This window comes from Mixophyes fleayi, chromosome 4 (assembly GCF_038048845.1).
Source record: "Mixophyes fleayi isolate aMixFle1 chromosome 4, aMixFle1.hap1, whole genome shotgun sequence".
NCBI classification, from domain to species: Eukaryota; Metazoa; Chordata; class Amphibia; order Anura; family Limnodynastidae; genus Mixophyes; species Mixophyes fleayi.
Window position 1 is genome coordinate 164086033 of NC_134405.1, and position 12195 is coordinate 164098227.

General features: G+C 36.6%; 1 protein-coding gene across 2 annotated transcripts in view; it reads right to left on the reverse strand.

Moving 5' to 3' along the window:
* SLC26A5 (solute carrier family 26 member 5) overlaps positions 1–12195 on the reverse strand; it is a 50098-nt gene that overhangs the window by 5291 nt on the left and 32612 nt on the right. Inside the window, exons 11-18 of one of the 2 annotated variants that reach the window (XM_075208744.1) lie at positions 11245–11322; positions 10395–10490; positions 9097–9203; positions 7789–7858; positions 7250–7342; positions 5450–5560; positions 4239–4463; positions 440–494 (exon numbers count right to left, since the gene is read on the reverse strand). In XM_075208744.1, the coding sequence (XP_075064845.1) occupies positions 440–494; positions 4239–4463; positions 5450–5560; positions 7250–7342; positions 7789–7858; positions 9097–9203; positions 10395–10490; positions 11245–11322 (835 nt within the window). Of the gene's footprint in view, positions 1–439; positions 495–4238; positions 4464–5449; positions 5561–7249; positions 7343–7788; positions 7859–9096; positions 9204–9912; positions 10028–10394; positions 10491–11244; positions 11323–12195 lie in introns of those variants that run through there. The other variant, XM_075208745.1, reaches the window with a different exon arrangement.

The window sequence follows — 12195 nt, forward strand, 5'->3', positions numbered from 1 at the left end:
GGGCTCTTGCTGTAGCGGAGGAATGTGGGTCAATCTTAACATACCATCTAAATCTATGTAAAATCAAATCAAAAGGTGGATTAATGACCTTTGCACTTCAATCTCATAATGCAAACAAAAGACACAAACAAGAATTAAACCTCAGTTGTGCAGGTTAAGCACCTACATCATCATACTGCAATGTGCATGGGCACTGTGCATGGGCACTGTGCAATGGGCAAAGGGAATATTTGGATGCAAAAACAAGAGCAAATATGGAGGTTAAAACAAAGGAGTCAATAATGTGTGTGATCTATGTAAAGGTTTTCAAGCATTGCCTCGTTAAATTGTTCACACTGTGACCATCTGGCTTGGAAAAGTGAACAAGAAAATGATAACGTGAACTGAGGGTGTCCTGACTCTTTACCTTTATAAATGACAACATAGATTCAGGACTTACCATTACAGCTGGATAAGAGGATGTCAATACCAATTTCTTTGTATTCCTTGATTAACTGTAAGACAGCAATTATGAGAAGATTAGACATCATGAAATTAACGTTTAGCAAGCTGATAAACCATTCAGAAGCACAATTGTAGGTGCAGCAATGTTTGATTAGCAGAGAATTTAAATGAAAAATATATTACCTCTTATGTATTGTGTTGATGAATATTGAATTTGCTGGTTGTTATTTGATAGCTAATTCAAAGCTACAAAACTGTGCATATAAATAGAATATATGTAAAATAGCTACATAATTTTTTGTAGGAAATGTAACATTTGACATTTTTATGCATTCCTTAATAAATGTAATTTCATTACACTAGGGATTGGATTACAGTCAAACTACGACTATGTTTTCGCAGAGGCCATGAAAAAAAATAATGTAAAATCTGGCAAATGTAAAATGAGGGAAAGGTCAAAAAATATATCCAATTAGATCAAGAAAGAAACACACCAAATTTAGTTCTCAATAACCCCATAACATTGTGGTATCTCAACGTGAAGGGTTTGTTTTCAGTCTCTGAATCTGCCGTCAAACACTTAACGCGGTATCCATCACTCCTCACTTAGAAACAAACCAAGCCACACAGTAACTCACAGCAGGATGGTGAAAAATATGCTGGAACTCGTCTAAAGCATTGGCTGAATAGCGACATTCATTTCTGATTCTAATAGTGCTCACTTCCCAATGGGAAACCAGCACTTAAATAATGTCACTTATTGGCCAAAACACATGCTACAGACCAAGCTAAAGGGAAGCATGTCATTAGTTGAGGAGCCCTGGCTTCCCATTGGCTGACGAGCAGTATTAATTTGGCTAAGCAATGGGAACCCAGTAAATTCCAGGCAAGCGTAAATCGGGGAATAACTGCTTTCGTAATAGCTAGAAAATATACAAAGTAAGTGTAGGTTTTAGCAATATTAGATGATCAAGTTTCTGTTAACAAAAACCTACTATAACGTATGCATCATGGCATCATTTAATTTGTAGGTGCACTAGTCACCAACACTATTGTGGTGGAATGGTTTTTTATTGCAGACAAATCACAATATTAAAACTTTAGTTTGTTTTAAAAAAGGTATGCCAAACTTGTTTGGTTCATTTTTGTGCACAAAATATTCCAGTGCAAAATGTAAGATTTGAATGGTTATTTTAGAATTTAAAGGGGCTACATGAACCCAACAATAGAAGTTTCTCAATATAGACTTTTTCCTGCTAGAACATTATGAGAAGAAGGATTGCTGATCTCTCAGAATATATGAAAATATGAAATACTGAAATCAGTTTAATGTGAATTTAAATCTTTACTTTCACTCTATTCTACCTTTGTTTTAAATATTTCTTTGGCTATATAAGTGAGACCTAGGTTTCAATTTTCTTCATTGATTTTAAATAAAATAAAATAAAGCAAATGGGAGGGGGCGCCACATAGTATAATACTGTATATAAGAGTAAATACAGAAAGGTGTACCATGAGCCAGAATATTAATCAACCACGTGGATATAGATAAGATGTTCATATAACACACAGAGTATAGGGGTGAATCCGTTGGAAAGATGATAAATAGCACTCTGGAACACCAGCACCTCTCTAGTATATAATGTGCGTACCAGATAGAAAATCTTTAAAGCTTATCTGTAAATATAGATGATGTCATCACAGAATCTGAGGGATCCTTTCACCAGATATTAGGTAGATGTTGCTAGCAGCTCTTATGAGGTCTGGTACTGGCACTTCATATAGAACTGTGAACTTTAGTGTTATCACTGAGATAACTCAGTGATATCCAGGATTATAAAAGGAAAAAATTCACATAGTGTGATCAGGGCCGGATTAAGGGAATGGGGGCCCCTGGGCTAAGGGGGCCTCCATTTCCCCGTGAGGGACCCCGCAACGCAACCCCCGGTGAGCCAAGCCGCCCCCAAGGAGTACCTCCTTCTCCTGGCATTGCAGTCCTTCCCCGGCGCATTGTACGCTCTTTACTGAGGAGATCTCGTGAGAGTGAGACTCACGAGATCTCCTCAGTAAGGAGACTACTACTACTTTCAAGGGCCCCCAGGATGCCTGAGGCCCCTGGGCTGTAGCCCAGTTAGCCCTAGGGTTAATCCAGCCCTGAGTGTGATACTGTATAGTAACACATTTATTACACATACACTACAGATTTACACTTACATAAGTAATATTGTAACAGGCTTATCTGGGTATCTTTGTTGCCACCATCATGATTGGAATGTTCTGTGAGGCAAAGCGGTTAAATCCAACAATAGGAACCACACCGGAAGCACAAGTCCTCAACGCGTTTCGTCTTATTAGAACAAGACTTCATCAGGAGGTAGTTTAATCTGTGACTCTCCCGGTCACAGATTTATATAATGTGCGCCATTATGGGCATTTGGGAAGACCAATATATCTATAGTCGAAATATGTACTCGGATAATATTATTTTGTTTAAAAGATACATTGACGACATTATAATAGTCTGGAAAGGTGACACTCAATCTCTGAATGATTTTATGCAATATATTGGAGAAAATGATTACAATCTTAAATTCACAATGAAATGTGATCCAATAAGCGTGGAATATCTGGTGAAAGGATCCATCAGATTCTGTGATGACATCATCTATATTTACAGATAAGCTTTAAAGATTTTCTATCTGGTACGCACATTATATACTAGAGAGGTGCTGGTGTTCCAGAGTGCTATTTATCATCTTTCCAACGGATTCACCCCTATAATCTGTGTGTTATATGAACATCTTATCTATATCCACGTGGTTGATTAATATTCTGGCTCATGGTACACCTTTCTGTATTTACTCTTATATACAGTATTATACTATGTGGCGCCCCCTCCAATTTGTTTTGTTATAGATTTATTCATGCTCACCATCTGGTTTTTTGGGAATTTGGCAGCCGCCTGAACATAGGATTTCTACTTGTCTATACGGACATTATTTGAACATATGTGTCTCTTCAGAGTTACGCGCTGTACTATCTATTGTTTTTGGTAAAATAAAATAAAGCTTGATGTTTTTAATGTGTATAAGAGAGTCTAAGGGCTAGATTTACTAAACTGCGGGTTGGAAAAAGTGGAGATGTTGCCTAGAACGACCAATCAGATTCTAGATATCATTTATTTAGTACCTTCTACAAAATGACAGCTAGAATCTGATTGGTTACTATAGGCAATACTTCCACTTTTTCAAACTCGAAGTTTAGTAAATATACCCCTAAGAGTGCACCACATGAAAAACGATATTTTCTTATTGGAAATTTGGTAATAAGTTAAGGTTCCCTATCTATGGAAGGGACAAACTATAGATAAACTTTCCTGTGTGGTGGAAAAATTGTATTAGGTTAAAGGCTTTATTTTGCAAATGCCAGAAATGCAAAGGGCTGATTTTCCTGAACTCCACACAGTATAAGATATTGATTGCAATATAATAATGGGCACACATTCTGTAATATTGTCAGGCACTTTGCCCAATATTACAGCATATGAGGTCCAAAACAAATCACTATGCCGCATAAAGATCTTATTTATGTTGGATAATACAATCAAAGATTAGCCTTTGTGTATGGATATTTTACTATCATACTAGCAGGTCCTAATGCATTCCAGAATTGATCCAGAAGCATTGCTTAAAAGGCAAAACATCCAAACATTGTCCAAATTGCCAAGGATCCTGTCACTTGGGGCTGGATGGCCTGCTTATGGACAGCTTCAGACAGATCAATTAACCACTTACAGATTTTAGTGTTTTGGCTCCCACAGAGTCTATAAAGTTGACAGGTGTGAAGTCCAGAATTATTGAGTGAATGTTAATGACTGGAGTCATAAAATACTCTAGCTCTTCAGAAGGTGAATTATGCACATTTCTATCAGCTGATCCATTTTTCACATTTCCTGACAAGTCTGTAATTGGTTCATCGTTCATCAATTCATGTTTCACAGCCATCTCTACATCGTTAGTCTGAAAAATAAACACAAAGTAAAGTAGTGAGCTAGGTAACTACTGATGTTGGGGTGGTAGTAACAGAAATGTTTTGCCATTAGTAACAGATGAAGGTGCTTTTTCAGCAACAAAACAGGAAATCTGACTGCATGTCCATCAGTCACCTGCTAGACATGCTAAGATCTTTTGCATCTGTTGGTTAAAGTTCCCCAGATTTCAACAGCAATGTATAAGTATCACTAACTTATGGTGATCTGCAGTGATACAATGGCCTTGCTCTTGATAGCCTACAACCAAATGATTGGGAAGCAGAAGAGACAGGAAGACTGAATGGGGAGGGTGGGGTATAACATTGATTCCATGGATGCCATGTAAGATAAGTGACAAATGTTTAGGAGGATTCCTGGACTTTTCTATAAGAGATGTCTTGCTGCAACCATGCATTGTATTTCAAGCACGTACTAATTAATCACAGTGCAGTTACTGAATGGGGCAAAACCATAATCAAAGGTGTACCTAATCATTCTGCTGTCCGAACTGAAGTGCCTCTTACATAGTTTAATATAGACTTGTGTATTAGTTAAGTGCACACTATAACAGGGACATATTGTGACCTTTGTCAATAATAAATCTTCCCAAGTCAGACGGTAGAAAAATTACATTTTGAAGTTAAGACAGAGAAAACTGTCTCTGCACATTATATTCAAGATGAGTAGATTCAGTGAGCTAAATGGAAGCTAACTGAAGCTCATTGGGAACCTACGATTAGCAGTTACACTTTGCTCATACTTTCTGACTACTGAATCAATCTTGGAGGAAAAGGCAAATAAACCTGGTGAGATGTGATTATAATGTACTATAGTAAAACTGTCCCATTTGTATATGCTTTCACAGCTCTCATGACAACGCTGAAGAACAGTGTTCATTCAAATTGCCTGAAACCACAATTTGCCTCAGCTTAAAATAATAAAAATACAACATTATTTGCTAAATTGGTGACTTACAAGCTTCAGGACTGCTCTTCTTTCACCTTTATGTGATTTCTTCATTTCCTTAGCATGTCTCTTCTGGGCTTTTTTCTTTGCAATTAATATAGCACCAGGATCAATTCCAGTCTTTATGTAAAACAAAGATAATAGCATTTAAACATAATAAATTATTAATGCCAACACAGCATTATTCTGACGGTCATCATTTGACCGCAACACCTAATCCCTGGTGTTTGAAATCGGCAGACTTTTTGTGTCCATACATGCAATGATTTGCACCCAATGAGGTCTAAAACAGCCTAACTGGACTTCAAAATTATAGTATGTATGGGCCCCAGACAGTTCTAAGATGTTTTCACTAATGCAGGTATAACACACATCAAATGGTCTGCTAATGTTTGAGGATTTTGTTTTACCGCATTGTTGCACTTTAAGGAAACGCATTACTTGAAGTGTATTTCCCAGAACGTCATGTTGAAATTCCCTGTAGTACAGGTGGTACTTTGATAAAACCATACTACACACATCAGATAGATGAAAACTATGCAGCACATTCATACTCTGGTGTTTGAATTAAATAACTATGTTTGCGTATTGGCTTAAATTAATACATTGGTAGCATCTGAGTGGAGATAACGGTCAGTAACTTGCAGAAAAAAAAACCATATGCAGCTGAATAGAGGAGAATTTCAATTTGATTGACATTTACCTTGGCTCAAACAAAAGATGACACACTGTGTAATAAAAATAACTAAATAAAAAACAGACAAGTGTGTTTCCTCTCAAAAGTATCAGTCAGCCCCAACACTTGACAGTTTGGGCTATTTTCCAGTATAACAAGTAGACCATGAGTGTTCACTGCTATAGTGAAAGCCAGCCCCATGCTGGTCAACACAGGGCCACGAAAAAAACAAAACTAAAAGAAAAACAAACAAACAAAAAAGAAACCCAAAACAGTTTGCTATATAATTGACAAGGTCCCTAAGACCAGTGCACCTGCTCACTATGCATGACTGCAGCTAAATTATCAAAGACAGGATTAACTGGGACTCCCCTACACTGCCAGCCAAACACAAGCATTTTCCCATGCTGGCTGGTGGTGAAGGGATGTGCTTTGATTATTGCACAGATGTTGTTTTTAGTGAGAAGGTGGGTAGTTTTTATGGGGACTCCCTATATGGACTATAATGGACCAAGAAAGCAAAGAAAAGATTTTGTTCTACATATAACATTAATGGATAATAAGGGTTTTGTGGAGTGTTTTTAAAAGTATACTTTATTTTAAAATGTTAGGTGTCTATTTTTTCCCCCCCTTTTACTATTTTGGTAGAATGGGCAAGGTTCTTATATTGGGAGCACTCTGGTAGCAAGGCTGCCGCTCCATGGAACTTCTCTAAGATACCCAGACCGTGCAGCCAAGCACTCCAGCACTCTACAGTACAGGGCTGATAACTCTGGGAGGGCACTCTCTTTTGTTGCTTACCCCTAAAGAGGCAGCGGAAGCAGCCCTGTACCTGCAAGCCTTGGACAGGTTTCCACTACTTGGGGCTGGTTGATGATTTGGGAAGGGTATAAGCTGCCAAATTTTAATTAAATAGTGCAGCATCTGTAGTCTGAAAAGCGGTAACTATGAAAACATTTGCAGTTCTCTGCTATTCCATCACCTTTTTTGTCTGCATGTGGCAGACAGTTAACTCTGAAAACTTGGGTTAGAAATCTGGCTAGTGATTGAAAGAACCTTCAGTTGATATTATGTTCACCAATAGAATCTAGTCCCACAGAAATCAAAGAAACCAACCAGCACTAATACTGTACCTTTTTTCTCAAAGCGGAAACATAGAGATCACTGTTGGCAAAGTACAGGGAAGTGTTAGCCTGAAAGATCTTAATTCCAGGGAATTCTTTTATCTAGGAAACAGTAAAACATTTTTAAAGCTAACAACCGTAAATAGAAATATGAGGAAACAATTCAGAATATATAGAGTATATTGAATGACTTAGTTATACTTGCATCAAATACATAATGCATAATATTAAAAGAATACAAAGTTATAATATTAAATAGAATACTTAGAAAGCTATTGTAAAGCTAATTAATTTAGATTGTAAAGGTCAATAGGGCAGGGACTGATGTGAATGACATTCTCTGTACAGCGCTGCGTAATATGATTAGCACTATATAAATTAACGATAAAAATATAATCTTAGTCTTATAAACAGACCATAAACAAATGAGTACAACTGGTTTCAAATTCAAGGTAGTGTGCTAATAACATTATGTTTATAATTAGGTTTATCTTTATGAGTGATCTAGTTGCTATGCGTGGTAAAAAAAAAAACAATATTACTCATACCTCTTCATATTCTTCTACATCACAATATATGTCTGTATTTGGAATCTGTCCAAGGATTCTGTACTGTGAACTGAAAAATGACGACAATCAATGTCAACAGAAGACAAAAACATAATACTAATTTACATGCACAATACAATATCACAGCATTCATGTAAGAGGAACTATCACATACACACAATTACACTTTTGAACAAAAATATAAACATGTCAGTGGCGTAAATATACCCATTATAGTCAAAGTGACTGCTATGGGGTTCACTAGTATGTAGGGCCCTGCAAAAGCATATCTTATTGTTTACCAGATGTCCAGGGAAATGTGGATCCCTTTTCCGGGTCTATCCCTGGACTGGGAGCCAGTATACTACAGGTGATAACAGAGGTGATGGCTGCACTAGCCCTTACTTCTGCTGTCTCTACTTCATGGTACCAGGATCATTCATTTATCTGAGCACAAAGTGCTTCTAGCTATAAATGTTCCTGAACCCTGTAGATAGGACGAAAAAGCTTTCTCCAGACATCTCCACTGCCTCCCATTTCTGAAATTTCCTCAACACACAGCGCAGACAATACCACCTAAACCACAGAGAGAGCAACAAAATTCACAACTTAATTGACAACCTAATGTTTCTTTTTATTCAAATTTGTTTCCTGCAAAAAATGAAGCCACAGACAAAATTCTCACCTTGCCTCATGCTAGGAACAACCCACTTCCTAGGTGAAAGGTAGATCCAGATAAAAGGACCTTCTACTTAGAAAGGCAGTTTTTAGATTTGTGTGTATTTAAACTGGAGAGTCTGCTGATCTGATGGGTCTTGGCGTTTGCTAGAGGTTTCTAAGTGGTGGAAGCAATGGTGGATAGTCTCTCAGAAATGTCCTGCAGACAATGCTGACTTAGCCAGAGAGATGGAGAAATGCAGTTGACACTAAGAGTCATGTCTCCTGATCCTCCAATGGTCAGGTTTAATTCCACCAAGTCTCACTCAAGGTATTTTGAAGGTCTACGGTGATATGGTCTGCGGTGTACAAGATGTATGTTGGTGCAAACTGCTCTACCGCATTAACAGCACCATATGTTTAAAACAAATCTAACTATGTGATAAGATAAAGTATCCCTAAACAACGGTCACAAATAAGCCAGCAAAATTTAGTGACTTATATAGCTGGCTATGTTATTAAAACAGGAAATGTAAGTTTAATAGTGCTTTAGATTAATCCAGGTGAGTTTGACAGTTAAGAACATATCAGCACATTCATCAGCTTCAAAACAAGAAATGACACATAGGTAGATAAATGGTAAACCCAAACCTTTGTGTGCGGTATATGACAGTTATGATAGCAAATGTCACTGCAACAAGCAAACCGTAGTCTAGACCCAAGCAAACAGAGGCCAAAAACGACACCACCCAAATTGCCTAAATAGTGGATTACAAAAACAAAACATTCCATTATACAATTTTATGAATTTTCAACTAGAAAACATAACACATCTGTATCTTAAACAAAAAACAGTTCATATCAAAAGTTAGTAACATCAATATTATTTCTGATGTAGTTGCTACACATTACAATAACTTTTAGCATAATCAATTAAGACAAACTATACATTACTATAAGTGATCATAGCTGGCATACAGATACTATATCTTAGCCATTGGGATGTATGGTAGAAGTGAAAAAAATAAAGCTTTACTATTTTCCAATCGACTACTATATAAGGTTTATAACACTGCTGGCAAAGGGTTTATTTGTATTGATGAATAATCATTTGCTCAGACGGTGTAAGCAGTAATGAAACAGTGTAATTTGGCATCAACAGCAAAGATGACAAACCTTTGTACCCATCAGTTTATCAGTGACAGAAATAAAAAACATACAATTTGCAGCAAAGTGATCTGAACCCTCCAGCCTCCTTTCATCATCATCTTCAGCCTCCTCTTCTGCCAGCCCTTTGTATAATCCCTGACTGAATTTCTGTATCTACTGTCACGTCCGCAAGTTTATTCTAACAGGTACAAGCTGTTTGTCAATTCCCTTGTTCAACTATATGAATGCTACCATCAGAGTACAAACATATATGAAGTACAGTCCAAAGTAATACCAAGGAGCTTACAATCTAAGTACCTGAGGCAAAGGGAGATAAAGTGACTTGCCCAAGGTCACATGGAGCTTGATTTGAAACCAGGATGCCTGGTTCACAGTCCAGTGCTGTAGTGCCACTCCTCCTCCCTATGACAATCTGCATAAATAAATGTTAGTTTATGTGAGGTCTACACAGCTATGCTGCAATGCTAACATACCCAACACTGATGACTCACTACAATAAAATATATTTATTTATTATACCAATGAAATGTTAGTATTCAAAAACCTCCACTGAAATAGAAGATCAACTCAATATTCACAGATTTACATTAACCTACTAAGTACAGACAAGTAATCTAAATAACATATGTTGCCATATTCTCATTTCTATTAGCAATTTGCTATGTCCTCAAATAACAAAAAATAGAAGGCAAACTAAATAATGGATCCTTATAGCAACATACATAACAAATAGCTTTGTTACAATGGTCAAAAACATGTCATTTTATTTTTACGCTTACCAGTTCTAGTCTGCTCGTTCTCCATAAATGTGGAATATCTGCAAATTGTTTGAACATTCCTTTCAAGTTCACCATCACAATGGCGGCTAATACAGTCTAGAATATAAATATTAGCTATTTCAGTTAGCTTACTTCACTGCAGCATCATTGTATATTATCATATACTATACTAAGGAAAATTAGAATCCTCACACATAGGGGGGAATTCAATTTTCAGCTGTAATTTTTTTTTTAACACAACAGTAAGTGATTTTAACGCGGGTTTCATTCTGGAGTGCGTTCACTTTACCCGTTACTCAAATCTATTTTTAACGTACTGTTTTTTCATAGCGAAAACGGTCCTATCGTGGACAAGTAGATTATCCACTGAAAAGTATAGGGAGGGAGAAGCACTAAAAGCTATTCAATTCTTTTTTTAACGTGGTTTTAAACATCAAACTATTGAAATCATGTAATAATGTAAAAAAAAAAAAAAAAAAAGAAAAAATTATATTTCTCAGTAATGGATAACATGGAAAAGGTGAATTTCTTTTTGCAAAAAAGCATGTCAAAAAAATTAACACACACTGAGATATATATATATATATATATATATATATATATATATATATATATATATATATATATATATATATATACACACACACACACACGATTAAAAAAAATATAAAAATAAATAATAATTAAGCGGAGAATTGAATCCCCCCCCCCCCCCCCCATAGTGTGCAGTAATGTAAAAGCCCTAAGTGTTCAAATATTTCAACAACTACAATTAAATCTACTACAAGACTTGTACATGGATTAAATAACAATATTTTTCTCCTGGTAAATATAACACCCATGTACATACCTGTGGCAATGGTTCAAAGAGATATCCGATGACCAATATGACCAACAGCACCATAAAAGAGGACAGCAGACCTGCAATCTAATAGCACAAATTAGAGAAATTGTTCCAATTCTAGTGCTCATCTAATATTGAATTCTTGCTAATAAAAATAGAGTGGGAGACAGAATATCAATATGGAGTTCCTTTCTGGAGAATTTAAATGCTGGCAAGTTTCCAACAAACAATTGTTCAATGAAACCGTTTATGGTACTTGTACTCCTGAACTAAACAGTTGTGAACAGTATTCTACAGCCAAATAATTAACTTACATGACAGTGTGCCAAATATGCACTGTGATGGTTAAACTTCATAAAAAGACAATTTTCTAAGCATTACAATAGATGCAGATTTCAGTTAGCAAAGGGACATTCTCCACCAGACTACTCAATAAACTGCATATAAAGCTGTACTATTTCTATACTCCTCTTTCTCATTTTCCTATTGTGATATGGTGACTGGCTCAAAAGCAGGACATCTCTTCAATATATATCTATATGTAAATGTTCAAGTACTGGAGGGGGGGGGGGGGTTACTTGCAACATATACACACAGCACAGTGCACAAACACTTGCTTTTGTACTACCTGGGAAATAATCTGTCAGCTCTAGGGACTGTAATATACAGTATATGTGTATGATGCAGTGCAAAACCCAAAAATATAAATATGGTTGGGCCAGGGAGTCCCTGCAGGTCTGATATCTAAGTAAACAACAGCAATATTGACTGGGAAGACTTGGAAGTGAGTACTTTGTGTGTGTGTGTGAGGCTACAGAGCTGTTTTAGAATAAAGTCAGATTTTGTTAAGCATGGGCAGCTTGCTGGCTTAGTCGTTAGCACTTTTGCCTCACAGCACTGGGGGTCATGAGTTTGAATCTGTGTAGAGTTTGTATGTTCTCCCCGTGTTTGCATGGG